At 42.0% G+C, this 22,887-nt stretch overlaps 1 protein-coding gene across 1 annotated transcript in view; it reads left to right on the top strand.

The window, feature by feature from the left end:
* map3k22 (mitogen-activated protein kinase kinase kinase 22) overlaps nt 1-22,887 on the top strand; it is a 37,821-nt gene that overhangs the window by 2,023 nt on the left and 12,911 nt on the right. Inside the window, exons 2-8 of the mRNA XM_071485118.1 lie at nt 7,692-7,775; nt 8,441-8,485; nt 14,657-14,760; nt 15,979-16,016; nt 20,100-20,199; nt 20,343-20,459; nt 20,851-20,965. Coding sequence (XP_071341219.1) covers nt 7,757-7,775; nt 8,441-8,485; nt 14,657-14,760; nt 15,979-16,016; nt 20,100-20,199; nt 20,343-20,459; nt 20,851-20,965 — 538 coding nt within the window. The 5' untranslated portion in view covers nt 7,692-7,756. The remainder of the gene's footprint in view (nt 1-7,691; nt 7,776-8,440; nt 8,486-14,656; nt 14,761-15,978; nt 16,017-20,099; nt 20,200-20,342; nt 20,460-20,850; nt 20,966-22,887) is intronic.

The following is a 22,887-nucleotide window of genomic DNA, read 5'->3' as shown; positions in this document are numbered from 1 at the left end:
TCATTAGAAACTTTCATTCTGTCTTAAATAGTCTGACACAGTCTTACTAGATGCTGGAGAGTGTTACATGCAAAATGTTAGACAATATAAATGTTAAGTTAAGTGGGAAATGGTTACAGGAAACATTCAGAACCCTTCACTTAGACATTTTCTGTCTTGCAGTCAAACAGAAAGCCTGCTGGAGGTCAAACTGGAGGTCTGGACTTTGAAAGACAAAGACAGGGAGGATCTAACAGAAAGATGCTACTGATTGTGTTTTGGGAAATGTAGGGTGCAGAGTTTTTTGGAGTATACTTGGAACTTAAAGTCAGAATATCTATGCCTCTGCACCTTTCTATTTTGAGGAATTGCAGTACTATAATGCTAAAGTAAGTTGCATTTTTACCATCAGTCTGTAGACATTTACTCATAAAGGCAAAGAAAACATGTTTTTTAAGATTTGATAATGTATTAAATATTAATACCTATTTTACATATGTAATCGAAGCCATTGTTATAAGTCTCCAAATCAGTCGTCATTGTGTAGAACTTGAGTTGAGTCCATGCTGGCCACATTTAGTCACTGGACGTAATAAATAAAAGCCCACACCAAACCAAACTATTCAGTCCAAGAGATTCTCTGTAGACCTCAGTGATGGCATTGTGCTGAGGCATAGAACTAACTAGAGACAGCGACAAAAGCATTTAAAAGTAGCTGTAGTTTGCGAGGGTTTCACTGGGACAACCACCCCTGTGGCTGTTGCTAAACCTGTCTGTCTGACCAAACTCAGTCGGGCAAGAAAGACCTTGAGGCGAGAAAAAACCAAGTAACCATCATAACTGAACTTCAGAGGACCTCTGAAGTGATGGGAGAGCCAGTAAGGGAGACGGCTATCCCTACAGCACTTCAGCCAACAATCAGGCCTTTGGCTAGAGGGAAGCCACACTTTGGTAAAAGACTTGAGAAGGCTGCTCAGACATTGCCAGATGGTACAGATTACTCTGCACATAAGAAGAAAATGATTTTCTAGTCTGATGAGACAAAAATATAACTATTTGGCCTGATTGCCAAGCACTGTATCTGGCAAAAACCAGAGACTGGCCACCTGGATTATACCATATTTACAGCAAAGCAAGTCAGTTGCTGCATCATGGTTCTCAGCTTCAGAGACTGCCAGACAGGACAGGACAGAGAGAGCAATGAACTGGGAAAAATATAGATAAACTGTCTCCAGCGTATATGTAACCTCTGAAATGGGCAATGATTCACCTCTCAGCTTGGCAAAGTCACAGAAATTGCTGCAACAGCTTGAAGATGAGTCTCTGGTTGTCCAATCAAACCCAGATTTAAACCCTGTTAAAAGAAAAAAGAAGAAACATCACAGTTTTAGAAGGTTTCCTTAACATTGTGACAGAGCTGGAGCTCCTGTGCAATGAAGAAGGCTTAGCACTGAACAAATACAGGTGTGCTAAGCTGGTTACGGCACACCCAAGATGACGAAAAGCAGGAACTGCTGACAGTGTTACTTCTGTGTGGTACTAGATTCAGAGCCCGCTTAGATATGTAAAAAAAAAAATCAGTGTTTTGTTTTTAGCGTTGTCATAATGGGGTACTAAATAAAAGCTAAAGATGGAAAATACGGCTGTGCTCAAGTTTAGATTAAGCCTAAAGCAGAACAAAATCAAAATAAGAAAGTGAAGGGGGCTGACTACTTCCCGAAGTCAGTCTGGGTTGCCTTTCTTTATCTGCGAAAGTCCAGTAAGGCCCGGCGCCCCCTCCTCTCCAGAAACCAAGAGGAAGTTGTCCTGATTGAGCTTTGTCTGCGTGGCTTGTCTGCCCGTAAGGACAATGGCATCAGCTGCAGCAGAGCCTGAGGCTGCAAGGACAGCCGGATAGACAACAGAGAGCCAGACTAGGTCATAAAATAACACTGAGGACAAGATTGTGTACAAAGTTACGTAAAATACCACAACTGGCAAGGAATCGTTGTTTTTGATGTCTGCTGGAGCACACGTATTCAAATATGAATATATAAATAAAGAGTGACACGGGTTTGCAGTTTGTTGCAGAGATGTTAAATGAAATTGATGGTGGGAATCTTGAAATTAAATCACAGAATTGCTTTTGGATTTTTCATTATCATACTCACTCAGCCTCTTGAGTATCAAAAGCCAAGAACCGAGACACTCCTCATGGATAAAAGGCTTGATGGTAAAGCAGAAAGACTTTTTTTTGCCTCTTCCTGAACCACAGCTGTTTGACATCTTGCCTCGTGAAATTGGTTTAAGTCTACGAGCTGTCTCTGCATGGCTGCATTTGGGTGGAGAAACACAATGAATGAATGTGCTTGTAATAGCATGTCACCACATAATGGAAAATACAGCTTACTTTACAGATTGTGCTTAGATTCCTCTCGAGGGGAGAATATGGGTCTAGTGATCCAAGGAGTGGATGTATTGTGAACGTCAGGAGAGTCACTCCTTCATTTGGCTATTTTTAGCATGTGTTGTGTGGTTGATGATAATGGAAGACAGCTCTACTTATCTCTGAGCTAATAGAGCCATCACTTTCACTGAGGAGGATCCTCTTACACTGGAGTCTGATTGGTACCAGTGGATTGAGTTAACACAGTACATCCATCTCCATGATTCATATGCCCCTCAGGGCTCTGATTGTACCAACTACTTTGTCCTATGACTGCTAGCATCTCCTTGGAATTTCATTTGTTCAAAACTGAACTGAAGAAACCAGTGTTTACACTTACAATCAACGAAACATTGAAGTCAAGCAGAAATGCTAAAGATTCACTGGCTCCTTCTTATCTCAGTTTTATACCAATAATAACTGAATATATTTTAAATTTGGCCTGTTAGTTGAAAGTTAGTTGACCTTCATATTTTTTCAACATTTAACAGAATGGGGACCTTTTTTGATACCTTGGGAAGTGTTGCATATTTTTCTACACACCACTTTTTTAAAGACACAAATCAAGGAGTCTACAGCCATAGTAAGTCTTAAGTGTTATGGTCAAAAGCAACTGTACTTCTTTTGGTGTCTTGAGGAGAGGATTTCCTTCTTGTCTTTGTTTTATATCCTTAAACACTGAATATACTTGTACTCTGGGCATTTGGTTGGATAAAAGAAGCTATTTAAAGACATCACATTGGGTTACGTGAAATTTTCTCTATTTTCAGACTAATGAATAATGATGAAATAATAATGACTAACAAAGAGATCAAGCATGCTTGAGTAACTGGCTCCCCAGTGCAGTTCCTTAAATTGAGCATGCATTTACAGTTGAAACAAAAGGTATAAAAGTGTAAATAATGGCTTCATATCAAAAGGGAAAATTCCTTTATTTGAAATAAAAGATGGATTTAGTGCCAGACGACAGGATGAATCCTCTTGATGTGTGGTAGGAAGGCATTATTAAGCCTTTATGTCCCCATTGAAGAGCCTGGATCTCCTCTCAGCAATGATTCCTGTGATACAAAGCTTAGGGAGCCAAGGTTATGATAAATGAGTGCTGAGGCCCCACATAGAGTGACGTCTTCCCGCCCACACACCCCTACCACCGCCCAGAACTCCTCAAGCATGTCCCTGCATAGAAATCCCTCAGTCTGCTCAGTGTGCACGAGGACGCACAGTATTGTCTTACTTCCCAGAATCAGCCTGTATAACCCTTCTGACTCATGTGGGGTGGCCAGAGTGCAGTCTTGGCAAGCATTCAGGGGAAAGGACACCCCCGCCGTTGACCTTTTAAAAAGAGTAAGTCACCTAAATATCCGTGGCTCACTAATCACCCTTCACTTCCTGCCCATGTTGCAATTCAGACAGCCTACAGGGTATTGTGACCAGCTCGCCATCTCTTCATGATGTCAGGCCTGTGATTAATTATATGTGATCTCATCAACCCACCTAATTTGTGTTGCTCATTTTTATTATGGATACAGCATTTGAAAGCCAACATTATCGGCCTTCCATAAGATATGAGTATCAGTTACCAGACAGAAAGCTTCAGAAAAGAAGAAGTTTCTTAGTTGTTCTGATCGAAAGTCCGTGCTCTTGTGGTCTGTGAGGGACCAGGGTGCCCTGACCGTTTCCATGGCTTCCATCACTGTAGTGCCTTGACCCCATTGATCAAGCCGTTGCAGCTGTCTCATCCTCTCCACCTACCAGTCTCTGTGATCAACTTTATAGATTGTCTATTTTGGCATTCAGTGGTTTCTGCAGACAAGCTGTGATGGAGAATGAAAACAGGCACGTTGCAAAGTTTAGCAGTTGACCTCTGAAATGGTGATTTCTTTGGGACTCCACAAGAGTGATGTCAGACATGAGGTCATACTGCACAGGCCACCAGGCAGCTGCAGAGCAGGCCCTCCACTTCTCTAATCTGTGGAGGGGAAGTTTCCCTCAGAGACCTTCAGCCACATTGTTTACTTGGTTAGAGAGTGATGTAACAGAGCAGAGAGAAAGAGAATAGTGCATATGGATATACGTGCTGGCCTGCATAGTCTTGGCTGCGATTTCCTGTTCAATCATTCCAACAAAAATAAAATTGCTGCGTGTGGTTTGAGGAGCGCAGCGCTGCTTTGTCTGGCTCAGACAATTCCCCACAAACCTCTGAAATCCCATCCTCTGCTGTCCTCTTTTTAATTAACTTCCTCTGTCATTTCAGCACAGTCCTCACACTGTGACAAAAGGAGAGGCCTCTGCCAGTGAAACATTGGCCCAAATGGTGATGTTATCCGTTATTGACAGTGAAGTGCATCACAGTTTTTCAAGCACTTCTGGATGTGCTCAGCATTGTAGGTTTATCTTGCGATTTACTTCACAAATGATCTAGCAGAAAGACAGGCAGTCTTCTCTGGGAGGACGTGTGGCAGCAGAGCAACAAGAGCGAGTGGCGATTAGCATTTGATCTTCAACAAGCGGGGCTGTCACATTGCCCGCCCGCCAAGATGTGTGTGGAGAATTGGGCTGGCGATCAGTGGGCACCACTAGCCTGGTATCATGCTGGGCAGAGGGGCGAAGCAGATGGGCCATCTGGCGACTTGCTGGCACAGGACTGGGGCTGTTCTGTTCCCGTGTGTGCATGCGTGCGTTTGTGTGTGCGCAGCATCAACAGACCGGGCGACGCGGTGTTAGGAGACCACCTGTCTTGTGGCTGTTCTTCATCTCTTTCATGTGTGGTCAGCAGCACCATACTAGCACAGCCTGATACAGAGCTTTGACATATCATACCCCCATCCCTCTGCTGTTCACACTGTGCCACCTCATATCAGTGGTACTAACTAGATTGCATGCAGTTGGTACATTGCAGTTCTTTATAATGTTGTCCTGATATAGGTTTGTCCACATTTAGTGCTCATGTTGTGACGTATTTAGAACACCCTGTTCTCAGAAAGTGATCACCCTTGAAACATTTTTGCTCAGGCTTTATATTTATGCTTTGAAGCTTTAGCTGTTGTGATTGGGCCACTGACAGCAGTGTGCTGTGTGTTCCCATGTTCAAATTCTGATGGCACCCCGGGTCTCTGCCCCTCAGGCTGTAAATTGCTCCAGTGGCCTTTTTTGTTGCTTTTATGAAAAGTTTTCTGGCTGACACAAAGAGAAGCTTGCTCTTTGTGTCTCTGAAGACAGGCTGGAGAGTTTGTCTGTGCTGAATGTTTGGGGTAAAAGACACATACTGTACGCAGTGGTGCGGGCTTTAAAAATACAAAGACACATGCAACATGGACACTGGAGATAGCCAAACAAAAAGTAAATGAAGTTTCAAGAAAAATATCTAGGGAGTGTTGCCATTAATCTCTCTAGAGGCTCTTTAGTATCTTTCTTAAGAACTGATGTTGGAATTTGTTGATGGCCAGAAAAACTGAATCTGCAAGAAGTGGTTTATAAACCCTCACTCCTTTTCTTTCTTTTCTTTCTTTCTATTCTATAATTTTTGTGTATTATGAATTTTTTTTCTCTTCATTATTTCCTTGCATGCCATACTGCTATCCCCCCAACACTGATGTGTTACATTTGTACTTACCCCCATTGTATCTGAGCAGCCTTTGAATGCAACTATGCAATTAATCATGTGGAGTAGTGTTTAGTTTATGACAAAAAATAAACATAATATGTCATATAGCAGAAGGCAGAGGGATTTTTTGTCAAACAGTGCTGATGTCAAACGTTGGGCTTCTCATATGTGCTTTAACACTGTGAGAGTCGACTCACCAGTAGCTGTGATTCTGTGTTGTCTGTGGGTATCAACCAGCAAACGATGGCAGCTACTGCTCAGATTTCTCAGCCGTGATAACCTGTCGTTGCTGCTCTCATACTTCCTGTTTCATGAGATATGATCAGATGTGAGTCGTTTGTTTTTCCACCTGTGTAACTTTTGAAAAAAGAAATTGCACATTCCTCCTCTTACAAATTAAAGTTAGATTCATGAGCAATAAAATCTACCCTTGCTGTGGTGAATACAGTCAATGATTTTGCCCTTACAGCCATATTTGGTCTGGTATGACTGGTAGCTACTGTTGGTTAAAGTTAGCAAACCTTAGATAGAAATTGCTGTACAGCTGACATGAACGAATTCTCTGATCTGTTGACTTTTCTGTGCTTGTGCTACTCTTACGCTACATTTGTACCTTTTTTCCTTATCCCATAATTGTCACTTGTGACCAGAGTTGCTGTTCAGCAATATTTAGATAGGCTCGCTTTGAATAAATCCTAAATTTAGCTCCATGAATTATCTCTTTTTGGTTTTCTGAAACTTGCAGCTTCTTTTTGGTCAGACTTACATGGCTTTCTCATTGATGCGTTCACAGGGAACACAGCAGCTCATAACCACCACAGACATTTTAATATCACAACATACAATACTGCAGCTGTTTCTCTAGTTCCTGTTCCCCTTTTGCTAAGCTTGCATTTAAAGAAGAAACACTGTGTGTGAAATAGCCCATTACAGGATGTGACCTTCATCTTTGAGAAAAATCAGCCTTTCATCGGCCTGCAACACTTTGGACTTTTTGAAGTGTTTTACTCTGTAAAACTTTTGAATTTTCTCCCTTGTTCTTTACCTACTATCATCAGTGGAACAAAAAACTGTCAGATGTAAAAGACTCTTTTCTGTATTGCTCCATTATGGGATGTGACAACCGTTTTTCTGCTTTACGCTCACCAGTGTAATGCGTAAAGAAGGCTCTGGCTTTGTCTTTGAAGTGCTCATGGTCTTTACCTGAGGCAGGCAGTTAGGCAAACACCCACGCCTGCCTCGCTGCTGCACCATGGGATCTCAAGAGCACAAGTCTCCTCCATCATCAAACACCGAGAAATTCCTCCACGGCCGCTGGCTTGTGGCTCTCAGAGTGGCAATAAAGAGACATCAGGGCATGCACAGAATTTAGACGTGATCAAGCTGAGTTATCAGCTTCAAATGCAGCTCTTGGCTGCTGTGTTGTTATTTTTCTGCCAGGAGTTTTCAAAAAAAGGATATGTCAACCTCAGGAGACCATCCTGGTTAAATAAAGATTAAATAAATAAAAGAAGCGGGGACACCGATGTGAGGGGGAAAAAGCTTTGTGTTGAAACTACCACCTGCGTCCTGTTTTGTCATTGTTTTTGTGCAATCACAGAAATATTATGTGCACCAAGCTGAAGAAAAATGGCACACTTCTTGGATGTTGAAACTGTGTTGTTTTTGTTTTTTTGCTCCCAGGGTGAAGTCTTCGCTTGCAGAGAGAAGTTGAGCTCTGTGCTCGAGTTCAACAGGACCACTTCCTGATGATGACAGTAAACATGGGTGAGTAGTATTCGAAAGCAAGTTGCTGTACAGGGCGTACATAAGAAACGTGCCTTATTACTTGGAAACACACAAACATACACACCTTTCACAGTTCCTTTGGCAGGAACAGTACTGAGAAAAATAAAACATGCACGATAGAGGAAAAGTGTGAGATGGCTGTTAACAGCTCCAGATGGCCCTGTGTTGTACACTTGTATTGGTCTATTTACATTGTTGTTTGTAGAAATGTTGTTTTCCATCTTATTCAGACATGGACACTTGATTTTGCACGTAAGAAGATTATAGCACATAACTCCCTCGAACATTCAAAGTATACACGATTCCCGTTTGTTTATATTCACACCTACTATGCCTGTGAAGACACACATACACTCCTACATATTTACAAAAAGCAGTCACCCACCCTCCCACAGACACACACACACACACACACTTGGGTGCACCATACAATACACCATTGAAACAATAGACGCTCTCCTGTGCTATATTTGCATGTGCATAACACCTGGAGGAGCTGTGAGTTTCAACTGAACTGCTAACTGACCTCTGCAAACAAAGCTGACAATATTGAATCTATATATTTTGTCCATTATTTCCATTTTTCCATTCCATTCCATTATTTTTGACTTCTTTCCACCGTAATGTTGCCTTTTTTCCCACAGATGACGGTCTCCAAAATGGACCCGGACAGCACAGGAACTCACAAGGTAACCCTTATTCTCTCAAATAAAACACCTGCATTGCTTAATGAACCAGTGTGATATATTTGGCAAGTACACTTAATCGCTTTCTTTCTGAAAATTAGATGGCATGTTCAGTACCACCACCGTGTCTGTGCATTAAGTAAAGAGCTGGAGCCACAAGGTGTTTAGCTTGTTTTAGCTTAGCGTAAAAACTGGAAGCAGCTAACTGTTAGCTGCGCTCTGTCCAAATTTCGGAAATCCAATAACTGACAGTTAGCAAGCTAGCTAGCTAGCTTGGAAAGCTTTTTTTCTCTCCAATATTTTTTTATTTAATTAAATGTTAATGGAGTCTTGAGAGAAAAATGTACAGAAAAAAAAGTTAGAAAATCTGTTGTTGCTATCTAATACTAGTGTGTTCCCAGCCTGTTAGCTTGCTAGCCAATAGCTTGTAGCTACAGTATTAGGTTAGTCTCTATATAGATAAACTTTCTAACAGGTTCTGTAAGTGAGCTTTACATGTGTTGGTAGATGTATTTTTGGACCTAAGGGAGAGCCAGGCTAGCCTCCAGTCTTTTTACTAAGCTAGGCTAATGTTTTCCTGGCTCTAGCTTCATACCTGACAGACACTAAAGTTTTATAAGTAACTGTTGGGAATAAAAAAGCAAATTCATATTTCTCAAAATGTTAAACAGTTACTTTAATTCAGTATGCACAAAGCTGTCATCACATTTCCCTTACGTTATAGTGGTAATACAAGCATACCCAGGCTGAGAGAAGGAATGTCACAGCCCTCAGATGTATATTCTCCAATGAAAAGAGTTTAAGCATAGACCTTAAACAAATTGCTCAGCTATTTTCACATACTCACAATACCCCGCATTACAACAGAGTCATTATTCTTGGTCAAAGATTAACTATAGGGGTTTAGGTATTACACCCACTAGGTGTTAAATTGGCTGTATCACAGTTTCGACAAATATCAGGGTGCGTGAGAGTTTCGCGTGCCCCTTGGTTAGTATAGCTGGTGTGTGTATCTTAGTGTGAGTGTGTGTCGTGTGTCGGAGCTCAGCCCATGCTGCTGCTGCTGCTGCAGAGTGAGAACACGTTTGGCTCCAGCTGCTAATCCTGCTGGATGCCTTTGCCATGATGTGTCTCTCGGCACCAGGAAATCCCCTCAATGTCTTCATTCAGGCAGCCTGCCTTACACACAACACACACTCTCACACACAGTCACTGCCTCGCTGGTCCTTACACACTTTGTTAGCTTGCAAGTTGCAGCACTAGCATTTTAAAGCCAGTGCTGTTCTTTTACCACTCCTGGGGCTGCAGCATGTGCCTGCATCTTCAGCTCCAAACTCTTGTAGCTGTTCTGATTGCAGAGAACTTGAGACTATCTGCTTAAGCAGTAGTAACAGCTACAGGAGAATAACTCCTCTTATGTAAACTATCTTAGACTGGAGTTCCTACCTCATTTCACCCGCTGCCACTTTCACAGTTCTCAGCTTTAGCCTCAGAAAAAAAGAAAGATGTAGAGTGATGATGCAATGCCCAGCAATCAGCCACTATTGTGTAATGTTGCTCCATCTGCTTAGCTTCCTGGAATTCCCCTTTTCTCATGCTAGTCACATTTTACCCAAGACACAACAAGAAGCGCAGGAAATGAAGTACAGGTATCCGATCCTATCCACATACCAGAAGAAATTATCAGCCATTCTGGGTCACGTTGACTTGAGGCTCCTAAAGTTCCTGCAGTTGGTTTGTGAGGCTGCTCCTGGCAGTGATGTGCTGTTGGTGTGTGAGCTGGTTGCTTTCCACTGTGCTGGTGGTTAGCCTTGGCTGGCCTCGGCCTGGCAGTGGCTGTGGACCAGACCTAAGTGATGTAATAACTTCACTTTTAGGGAGCCATTTCAACCGGCACTGTGCACCACCACGCATTTCTCACACTCTTACTGGCCCCTTTTGCCAACCTAAACTCCCACTCTTCCCTCTCTGCTATTATCCATAGGTTATAGCACAGGCCTCGAACACACTAAACAACATCTACACACAGATATACACACATGCAGGCCTCTGTTGTTTGTTTTGTATCCTTGACTGCAAATGGACAGGGTAGTCTGGGGCACTGAGCCTGTAGAGGCAGGACTGATGAGATTATCTTTTGGCCACTGTCCAGCACTACATCCCCGATTGTCAGTGAGTGAGGGATTGAGTGATAAAGTTACACCATTGGTTTGTCAAGTGTTGGACGTTTCCCATTGGCCATTGTTCTTTCAAAATGGTTTGTCATGAACATTTTCTATAGCAAGGGATCCACCACAGTTTTCATTTTCAGACCATTTAAAAAAAAAAAAAAAAAAAAAGCACCCAGCAACAAATCAACTTTTGGACAAACTATAGCCACTTTACATAAAAGAAAATCACAAGTACTGCCCTGCAAGCAAGAGGGACACCTATCTCTTAATGGGCTGCATTTTAGTACTTCATACTTGTTTGATTGTCTGGCAACAGAAAGAGAAAAACATGTAAATGAGAACAGGTTTATTGGGGATTTGGATGTAATAAAATACATATATGTGAGCACAGAGAGGAGGAGAGAAGCAAACAGGTTAAGGGCTGAAACTGGCTGACACTAGGCAGAATGCAAATATGACACAATGATGTCATGATTATGATCATGAGCACATTACATCATGTAGTGACATTTAGCAACTTCCCAAGAAGGCTTTAACTGCTTTCCAATGAAAGTAGTTATTTACAGTCGTTCATTAGTTTTCAACTACATACTCAATTTTACATACAGTCCATACACAGTCCAGCCTTCTACTATCCTTTGACCTTGACTTGTTGCAAAATAATATAACAACATTTATTGCCTTCAATGAAATAATGCCCAACTTTACTTTGGGGTGTTTTGTTTTGTTTCTCTCAAATTTGGTTATGTACCTTTTTCATTTTTGTGATGGGCATTTTTCTCTATTTTTGGACATTTGATAGACTTAAGGATTATGGATTTATGAGAAAGAAAAAGAAATTGAAAAAAGAAAAACCAAAAAAATCCTGCAGACCTTTCTCTGCCATGCACAGTATATGCATGAGATAAGTGTTGATTATTTTCGGTGTGGCCACAGAGTAGCCATGGAGAAATGCTCTTTACCCTCGTGTCTGTCTTTGACTGATTCAATCAAAAATCCATTAATTTCCTGATGTGGAATAACGTGGTTAGCCCAGCTCCATATTCAGAACAGAGACAGTGACTCAGTTCCTTCCTGTTCAGAGAGGACAGGCCTGGTTGAGCTGTTAGTCACCCACTGCTGCTGACAGCTTATATTATAACCACCCGGGCCTCCTCTGTGAGTCCCAACAGGGAGTTTCAGTTTGACACAGTATGTAACCACTGTGTGGTGAAGGAACATTGTGTGGTTTTGTCTGTAGAGGTATGCGTATGTTATTTACATATGTAGGCGTGATTTCATTTCTTTTCTCTTGTGTTCTGTCTGTCTTATCTCTCTAAAAAAGCCAAGGGAGGAAGGCACTGGAAGTGGCTCACCTGTCACATAATTACCTGGTGTTATCACCATTAAACAACCCACACAAGTAGTAATAAAGTTGTTGCTACGTAAAGGAATGTGCTTATCGGGCACATTCTCCACATGGCAGGAAATACCTGTTGGGCTTTCTCTAATTATACTGAGTTTTCAGTCACCTTGTTGCTTTGACTTATTCAACCACATATATACCACATATATATATATATATATATGTGATATGAATATGTTGCCTGATTTGCCTGCATTCATTTCAAGAGTATCAGCCCTTTACTCATAGTCGTTTTTACTATTTACACTGTGGGCAGAGACTTTGTGGGTGTAACTTTTCTTATCACTGTGCCTTTTTTAGCCTCTGTTAGTGGAGGGAGTGTGCAGGTCAGTGGAGGGGAGAGTTACGTCATTCCTCACTTCACTCCTGCTGCTATGTTGGGGCTTGTCAAACAAGACATCCACCTCTGTGGCGAGCTGTTGATGTTGCTCGACCTCAGTTTATGTTAGCTCGCTGACTGGGCCAGATTGAAAGTTTGTGGTTGCCGAGAGAGATGGTGGAGAAAAATATTTTTGAGGGAAAAACAGAAAGATGATACAGTTTAAGTCAGCATACGTGTCCAGTTAATACTGGATTTAAGTGTTAAGTTCATCCAAATTAAACAAAACATATTATCTCACTGAACTCTCATGGTATCTGCTTGTTGTGACGTACCTCACATTTCCAGATTTATTTGATGAACATTGTGTGGACCTCTATCCAGGTGTGTAACAGCTAAAGTAAACTAATTCAGGTATATTTTCAAAAGCTTATTGAAAGGTACACATACTTTGAAGCACTAACCTATCTTGAAATAGATAAGGCAGATACTGTGGAAACATTTTTAATGATAACACTTTTATTATGGGCCAATTATTGACCTTTAAAGATTAAAGAGGGTATCAGCCCCATTGACAATTAAATACAGTTTCTTTGTCAGTGTCATGAGAAAATTCAGTGTCTCAGTTATGAGTTCCATTCATTCAGTCATGGCAGGTAGTTTATAGTCGCTGACCTCATGTTACCTTACCTAAAAATTATCCCACTCAGTGTGGTAACCAGGATTTAGACTTTGGAAAAAATACCAGGAATTGTAATAGACAGATATCCTGAGTTGAGATATCATGAGAGCAAAAATCAGATCGCTTCCCTAATTTGGGTGTGTAAATTGATGTTTTTGTGTGTGTGTGTGTGTGTGTGTGTGTGTGTGTGTGTGTGTGTGTGTGTGTGTGTGAACGCTGTGACCCCTGGGTGAACCCAACGGACTGGCCCACTGTTGGCAAACAGCTGGCAACAAGAGCTGTGCAGTGCGAACAAGATCAAATGGCATCAGACCCCATCTGCTCCCTGTGATACTAACACATTTGCTATGTGAATGACATTCCCAGTGGTCTTTCACATACACACACACACACGCTCTTTTTATTTTGAAGAATGTGGTTCTTTCTTTCCTGCAGGTGCTGTTTGTGTTGCATGGCACACACCTGGTCTGGTTTCCTGGTGAACATTTTGTGTGGGTGTGTGTGTGTGTTTATAATGAATGCACCCAGAGCTCATCTAAGAGGCAGGCAGGAGCTGAGGTCAACGACCTCTTCTTTATATTGTAATCACCGCACTCAGATAATTGGTTCTATTAAAGTCTCTTGATATGGTAATGTCTGACATGCTCATCTGCATGATTGCCCCTCTTACACATGAGAGTGTGTGTTATTGTGTGTGTGTGGGGCAGAAAGTGTGAAGTGAGAAATGGAGAACCATCTAGATGCTGAGCAAGGTTTTCACAAACACTGCAGAGCTGACACCTTTCCCCTGTGAGGAGCGAGTTCTGAATTGGAAACACACTTGACCGGCTTTTGTTTAGCCTCCGATTTCTTCATCAGAGTCAATAATCGCTGCTCATGTTGAAGCCTGCAGCCAATTTCATTCACAATCTGTCAGTGTTTGACAAAAGAAAACATCAATCTTTGTCTGATTACAGGAGAGCACATTTCAACTAAAGAAGAATGTTCCTGAAATCTCTCCACTGATATAAAATGAAATAAAAAGTGCTTAATTACTGAGCTCCAGGCTACACACTCGTGACCACATCGCCCTCTGCGGCAGGCGTTCGCAGACACGCATGCTGCATTATTAAACACCTTTGCTCTTTTGCAGCTTTTGTATGCAGAGTAGTGAGTTTGAGAGCAATCAGCACTGTGAGGTTTATCCACAGCATCAGAAATCCTCACCTTACTCACACCTAAATAGTGATACAGATCGTACAGTTATTTTCTATTTATTTTCTCTTTTCATAGATAATATCTTTTTATGCTTATGTAAGAGAGAAAGCACTAGATTCTTTCCATTAGTGGAAACTACATGGATGGCATCAGAGCAGGAAGTAACAGACCAGGTGTTGCTTCATTGTCTGGTTTGAGCCAACACAAGCACTAAGGCAAGGCACATGACAAATGATGAAACCACACTCATCTTCTTATTTATACGTTACACTAAATGTCAGTGAATGGTCACGTGGGTAGCTTATGTCAGATGTTCAGATAAATCTTTTTCAGTTTCTTCATTTAACCTAAAAGAAATGACAGTAGTTGCACATAGCTGATGTGTGTTTTCCATCTTTAGACGACGAAGAGGCGCTAAACTCCATCATGAAGGACCTGGCAGCCCTGGGTCGCTGCTACACCCAGCACAACAAGCCCAAGAGCAGAACCTTACTCTACAAACAGGTACATGTGAATCCGAGTTTTCCACCAACTTTGTCCACCTTTCAAACCTAAATTTGGATTTATGATGGAGTATCGCTTTAAAGCATTAACACAGTAGTTTACTGCTCAATTAGTTTCTGAGTTTACACACAAAACCTCAGCCTCACTTCCTTTTCAGTTTTTTTGCTGCACTGACACTTTGCTGGATGCCAAAGTCAAGTGAAGGTTGTGCTGTAGTTTTGGAGAGAATACAACTGAAAGCAGCTTATTTTAATTCAAGCATGTTGCAGGCGCTAATGTGACAGTGGACTATATTCTCTTCCATTCAGAATAATGAAATCCACTCAGAAAAGCAGAGGTGACACTTGGAGCCAAATCTGTGTTTTGTACATAGTTAAATCAAGTAGCTTGGTGCAGGTTGACACAAACAAAACACTCAAGTACTGACTTGTCTACTATGTCAACTCAATTTTAAAGCACTGATGTTAGAGAATTTTCAGTATATTATTTGGAGAAAAAAAATTTCACTGGCAAAGAACAGTTTACTGTCTTTTTATGTCCACTACCTATGAAATGGCCACAGTAGAGCAATGTAGAAACAGTTGAAAATAATGAACAGACACATTTTGAATGGCTTATCATTCTCCTTCATGGTTTTCCTATGCTAAAAACTTCAGTGCGTCCAGGATTTAATTCCTCTCAATCACCTTGTGCCTCTTTCTGAAGTCGTTTACTCGTGCGTTTGTTCCCTCTCTGTGGAATGATAATTGGCAAATCCTCTTAAAGCACCAATGTTTATGATGAGACATAAACAAACAGTGAGGAGCAGAGAGAGTTTCCGCTCAGAGTGCTGCTGTCCTCTGTGAGTTAGCTGCTTTTCACCCAATAGCCAGCACTGATATGATGTCAGTGTAGGTTTATCACCATGACCTCATGCAGACTTGCAGGCTCCTCCGGATTCCTGCTCCCTTGGGTAATGATATTATAAATAGAAAACTTAGATTGTGTTGTGCCATCCTTGGAGTCACGTTGAAGGATAATGTTGCCTTTGTGTTGCAGCACAAAATTCAGCAACAGCAATACAAAACATGTATCATTATGATGCTTTTTGTCACTTAAATTCCTTGCCTAGCTTATCGCTTCCATTTATTCAGCAGCCTAAATCCCACATACAACCGTGAATCATTTTTAATTTCCACTTCCATAACTCCCCTCTGTTGTTATTTTTCCTCTCAACAGGATTTAAGAGTCAAGCTGGAGCATGAGAGAGAAAAACGGTATGTTGGAACCTCCGTATTGTTTTTTCTACTCCTCTGTCCAAGCCTTAACTCCTCAGTTCGGATCCTTTTTGTTATGCTTTGCCATGCCTGGGATTTTGTGTCTAGGGGAAATCACAGCTACATGCCAGAGTAGCATAAAGAGAGGGAAAATTCCTGCTTTGACATTTTGCCGAGGCCTTGTGTTTCAGACTTGGACAGACCGTTTGGGGGGGGGGGGGCTGGGCGCTGGGCGCTGGGCGCTGGGTGCTGGGCGCTGGGAGAAGGAGTGCACATAAACACAGCGGGAGTGCCAAGTGTCTCAGTTCAGTGTCCAGTCTTCAAGGCACACCCCAAATTAATTCTTCATCTTATGTGTTTTCTTGTGCTTTCTCTCCGTCCTCCACATCCTTCACCCAGCAGCCATCTGTTCTCCCTCACACCGCCAGCTTTAGAGTTACTCAAGAGGCAGAGCGTGGTTACACTAACTCTGTCTGGAGACAGTCTTACGAGCAGTTTTTCCACCAAGGTGCCTTACAGTTTGTTTACCACATTGGAGTGCTTTGAAAGTGAAGCGCCCAGTATAAATAACGGTTCTTTTGAACAGGAGAAGCTTTATTTGGTGCTGAGCTTCATTTTGTCTGTACTTGGATTCTTACTACATCACTCCATGTATGGATGCCCTATGATTCTCTCAGGTCTTGTCTGGCCCTTAGCTTTGCATCCTGGGAGAGATCCAAGATCATAGACAGACTTTGTCCCTGTGAAACCCTCATTCGACAACCCACAGAAAGAATGAAGTGCAAACAACTCCTCTGGGGGGAAGTGACAAACACAGAGTTTACTGTCACAGTGGAAAATCATCAGAGGGAGACTGACCAGAACCTACAAGAATAATTGCTTTGATTCATCAGACTATAGACCAGAGGAGCAGGCATTGGTTCAGTGAGGCTGTGATTAGAAAGCCACAGGCTCACAGGAGTGAGAAAGAGAAGGGAAACGGCACGCTCCTCCAGCAGAATACGGCTTCACACTGGGCCTCTCACTTTTTCACAGCCCTAATTGGCTACTGCTGAGGAAGAGACGAGTTTTTCATGTTCCTGTCTCTCTGCATTTCTGCCTCCCTCTGTTTCTCTGTCTCACAGTCTTCCTCTCTTTCTCACGCACTCCCCGCACACTGCCCTGCTCTCATGGAACAGGCAGACAACAGCTCGCTCTGGAAGACACCATTCATAGATTTTGAAAGACTTTTTTTATTCATTTTTTATTCACTCTGTCAATTCAAACTGTCTTTTTCTCCTCTCTCTTCTCCTTTCATGTTGTTAGTTAGCTTGCTCCATGTTCTGCCTGTCTGAGCTCTGACCTCTTTCACTTTGATTTAGGGACTGGTTTGGAAATCAATGGGATATCCTGAAATTGTTACCTCCAGGGTTAAAATAATAATATCACATAGTAACATTAGCATGGCTTGCATATCTATTTATTTAAAGTGGCTATTATCAATAATTACATGACTAAATGTATATTGTATAATCTTGTGACGAACACACAGACAATTATCACCAGACTCTGCAGTTCCTCTCAGCTCTACAGAGCATTTTAGCCTCTTTCAGTTCATTGTTTTGGTTTTCCGGCGCACAACTATAATGTTTTGGTTCACTCTCACCATTTACACCAGCAGGCTGCAACTGTTTTAGCATGTACGCTTCCTGCCCTGCACCAAACAGCAGACAGACAACAGTAGCAACTAGCTGCAAACATAGTGAAGCATTTAGCAGCTAAAGAGAGACTTAAAAACTTAAAAATAGAAAAAAGAACTAAGCTTAAAGGAGAGTGAATCTCATATTTACATTTGTCAGGTGGACAGAAACGTGACTCCAAATTAATGCTAATACTGCTCTGTTTTTTTTTTTGTATGTTTAAACAGGCAACTCTTTGCTAGCAAGTTAGACACAAAATGTAATAATATATCAATGTTGTGTTTACTGCTTGGTTCCTCTGTCCCAAAATTGCCAAAAAATCAGTAATTGTATGTTTAATGATTACATGTCTAGGGATAAGCATGTAGCATTGACCAAAGCTGTATAACATAGCATTTATAATCTAAGCTAGTTAGCATCTTCAATCTCTAGATGGGCCTTTATGCAAATATTCACAGTTCAGAAGAAGAAAATACATACAGAAAACATAACACACAGGCAGTAATTCAATAGAAATCCCATAAAATTTGAATGAAAGGCAACGGAGCAATGTTGTTGAGTTCTCCCCAAAAACTGTTTCAAATTGAGTTATGGAGGAAGAAACTCCTGAGCCTCATTATGAAGGCACTTATGAGTAAGTTTAATATTTTGAAGTTTAATGAAAATCTGAAAATTTCCTTTCATTTTTTGAGAACATAGTGGTGACATTTTATTGGCTTTTTATCCCAACAAAAACTGTACAATTATAATCCAAGTTGCAGCACCAGTGTGAATTACATGTTATATCTGAGCAGCTTCCACAGCACTTGAGGTATTAGGAGTCCCTGAGTCAGGATAACCGTGTTGTCTGTTCACAATGGAATCAAATTGGACGGTCTCTCTTTTCATTGGCAAGCACTGAAGGTTTAGGGCAGGAAATAGGAGCTGTGTCTCTCTCTTCCCCTGGCTCTGCCTCAGGGTCTCCTGCCAGAAAGTGAAGGAACAGAGCCAGACATTTTTTTTTCTGTGTATATATGATTGTGATTGTGTTCATGAGAGAAAGAGAAAGAGAAAGAGAGTGTGCTGGGATGTGCGAGAGCATTCGTTTTACAAATCTGTGTTTTTCTGTGACTGAGTGTGTGTCCACATGCCTGCACAGAGGAAGGAAAGCCATATCTTTTGGAGCAGCATCCTCATACCCCTCCTCCTCCACATCCCTCCAGCTCTTTATCAGACACATCATCGCCGAGTATAAACAGAGACGGAGAGCGTTTAGTTGTGCCGCTGCTTGACTCTGATCTGCAGGCCTCCCTCTTCCCAGAATCCTCTCCTCAAATGAGGGAACCAGTGAGCAGTCATTAAGATAGGCAGAGCTTTGGCCTCTGATGAGGAAATGATGGGATAAAAACAAGTCCTTTATCAGGATACTATAAAGAGATGGTGGGCTGCGGATTCTTCAAAAGCAGAGAGTTAGCCAGAGATAGACAGAAAAGAGAAGAGAAGAAATGCCAGAGAGAATCTCTGTCTTTGTCTTTCCTTTATTTTCTCAGGCTGTCTCCTTTATTTTCTCTCTCACAGTCTGTAAATATCTCTGCGTCTCTGTATCTTTCACTTTGTCACTCTTTAAAAGAGGAGGGAAAGACACACATCCTGCTGCTTTTGCTGCCGCTCCAGATTTTTTCCCCTTTCCTCTCAGGAAGTTTCCCATCTGCCTTTGTGCTGGCTTAGTGGAGAGGCCCAGTGGTGTTGAAACAGTGTCCGATGCACACACTGATTGGGAAGCACACTCATGCATGTAGAGTTTTACAAACACACACGCATCCATATATACACGCACTACAAACACTCGCTGATAAGCTCGGTCTCGGACAGACAGACTAAGTGTGCACGTAGGCATACGGTAGATAAGATATTCATGTACATGAGAGTGGTTTACTCTGGTGCCTTTTGTTTTCATTGCATTGATTAATGCCCTGTTAGCATCTTCGCTGCCCAGCTCACTCCTCTCCTTGACCAAGCTGACCTGTCCATTTTTTCCTCTTGTTACCATGGAAACACTGTCATAACATGGCTTGCAAAGAGATTTCTTAAATGATCATCCAATCTGGACATACATTATGTACACATATAGATAGATAGTGGGGTATGGAAAACCAGAAAAGACACAATTAATAGAGAAAACTGAGCCTCTCTTTTTTCCTACCCCTCCTTTTTGCTCTGAGATGTCATATTATTGAGACCATGTTGATAGAATCATAAATGACTAGTAAACTATGAGCATGTACGGTGGCCACTCAGCTGTTTATTTTTCCAAAATCTCACCTCAAGCTGAGCTTCTCAGTCTGCACTTGTTAAAGTTGCAGCTAAACACAACATTAGCTTCTTTTGTCAACCTCTGACCTCACTGCCCTTCTCTGCTTCCCAGAATCATCCCGTTCCAGAGGCCGCTTAAGATCAAGGAGCTGCTGCAGAAAGTGACAGAGGCCTTTGGCCAGCAGATGGACATGTTCTTTATGGAGAAAGAGGTAAAAGAACAACTGGTCAAAATCCTAGACTGTTGTTATGACTTTCACATGACAACAACATCTGCAGTACGACATGCATGCACTGATTATGGAACAGTGGGGAAGGGAAAGGTTATGTGCTGTATGTTTTCTTGTCTTTTCAGTTGCTGCTGCCCCTGAAGACCCAGGAGGACCTGGATCAGGCAGTGCTGACATTGGGCTGCAGCTCAGGGACCAACGGGCTGCTCAGGATACTGCTCAAGACCCCCAAGAACAACCACGTTAGTCCTAACAATGTGCACTATGCTATGTGTATAATTTTCAGAGCAGCATTTTACAAGCACATAAAATGCATGTTATGCTGTCATACAGTGATTCAGTCATTGATCTTTATAATTGTGTAAGTTGTAGCCATAACAACCAAGATAAAATATAGTCATTTGCTGACAGTCTTTACTCAGCCGTAATTTTCTTTTTAAAACCACATAACATAAATTCAGTCAATTGCATCAGTACTTCTGTTTGCCAAAATCTGTAACTTAGAGGAAGCAAACTTCCTTCACTGATATGATGATGTAAATGGACAATGATGTAATGCTGTCCTTGCTTCCTCTTCTGATCCTGTTCACTTTCTCCCTTTTCTCCTACTTCCCATGTGTTTTCCCTTTATAGTACCTACAGGTGAACAGCAGGGACAAACAGAGCGAGATGAGATCATCGCGGTCACTGGGAGATTTGAAGGGCTCCCTGCTCAAGGGGTCAGAGAGGGTGCGCAAACACTCAACGGGTGAGCTGGCACGCAGAAACACACACAGAACAGATGAATCACAGGTGATCAGGACGATCAGAGGAGTTGTTAGACGCCATTTCTACAAATCTTAATTTTTTTATCGAACAGAATAGGAGGAAAGAGAGACGAGGCAGCAAAGCAAAAAGTACAGCCGAATCCTGCTGACGTCAAGGTTTCTTGGTCCCTCTGCTAAAACCTCAAGGGTGGCCTGTCAGTGTCAATTTACAACATCGAGTGATGCCAGTGTCATAGGAATGTTAATGGCAGGATGACGGGCATCCTTTGTCTGAACAGAAAAATGCAAATTGGAGGTGAAAGTGACAACTTTAACGGCTAAAGAGACGACAGGTCAAAGCAAGGACAAGTTTCTTCTCTCATACCAAGCAGCTCCCTGTCTGCATCATCACCTTGATCAGTCAGAGCTTTGATTCTGAAGTTGTTATATTAAAAGTGGATGTTAGAGGCATAGTTTGACATACGTTCGTTCACTTCAGAGTTAGATGGAAAGATTGATACTACTACTCACAAATGTATTTTCAATATAAATGTACAGCTGGGGACCCGTTAGCTTAGCATAAAGATTATGAACAGGCGAAACAGCTAGCTTATCTCTGTCCCAAAAGTGTCAAACTACACCTACCAGCAGTAGGCTACTACAGTTCACTAATTAACAATTTAAATGATATCTTTTGTGTTTCATCAGAAGGAAAACAAAAGTGTCAAAATAGTATGCTGTGGTTTTACAGTGGGTTATGAGCAGGGCTATTTCTTGTTTTTGTACAGATTAAATAAACCAAATACACCATGTCAATAAGTGAGTTTTAGAGATGCTGGTAATCAGTTTTCTTTAACTTTCAGATTGTTTAAAAGCCAGCTGTTTCTCCATGTCTCCAGGTGGTTAGCCGTCCAGCTGTAACTTCATATTTAACCTCAGGATATGAGAGGGGTTTCAGCCTTCCCCCCAACTCTTGCAAGAAATCCCAAAATGTCAAACTATTCCTTTAAGACAGATAAAGGTCCTTTTCTTGTCATGTCACACTTCACGGCTCCATAACACGGCACACTCTGGTTCTGTTGTCCCTCCTGGCTTGTTTGGTAACACAGCATGAAGGTTTATTTTTGCTCTGTGAAATACTGAGGCCCCCCCCCCCCCCCCCCCCCCCCCCCCCCCAATCTCCCATGTCTGAATCTTTTCACTCCCCTTATATCAGGTCTATCCAGAAAGGTCAATGTTTCAGTCATATCTCAAGCTCAGACACATGGAGAAACAGCCAGCGCTCACTTCTGTGTCGCATTTGCATTTTCACAGAACAGCTGAAAACACTTTATGATTGCTGTCACCACCAATCTTTCTCACGTAGCTCCAGTAACATCAGCACTGTCACCATCCCGACTCATACAAATTGTATAGAATTACCCGCTCTCTGTCAAATCCCCCGCCAGCAGCAAGTCAGAAGAGGGAGAGGCTGAAAGATGGAAGTGGAGGGAGTGGTGGCAGATGAAAGGTGACAGGAGAGCGGTCACAGTGGATGGTTGAGTGAAGATGTGATGTGAGCCTGGGTACCTCAGTGACGTATAGCAGCAGGAGGGGATAGAGGGAGGGAGACGGGGGAGAAAGGAACTGATCTGTGAAGAAAAAGGAGTTGCACTTTTAGTTTTCAGTCAAAATTTAGACTGTTTACGCAGATGTTCATTCGTATAGATTTTAGTATCCTAGCCTCTGAGCACTTTTTCAGTATCCCTGTTAGTGCAGTCAGCAATAGTCAGACTTTCAGCAGGTCTTCTTATTGTGTCAAGGACGAGTGCTCAGTCTCCGCTGTAGCTCAGCCAAGGGAGCGTTTGTCACAGTAATTGAGGTTAGAGGTGGCGGCAGTGTGGTTTAGTAAATCATCTCTCGTAGTCCTGGCACTGTTGAACTT

This window comes from Trachinotus anak, unplaced genomic scaffold (genome assembly GCF_046630095.1).
Source record: "Trachinotus anak isolate AG129_WGS33_773 ecotype Australia unplaced genomic scaffold, CSIRO_AGI_Tana_v1 ptg000009l, whole genome shotgun sequence".
NCBI classification, from domain to species: domain Eukaryota; kingdom Metazoa; phylum Chordata; class Actinopteri; order Carangiformes; family Carangidae; genus Trachinotus; species Trachinotus anak.
This window is presented reverse-complemented; position numbering and strand designations above follow the sequence as displayed.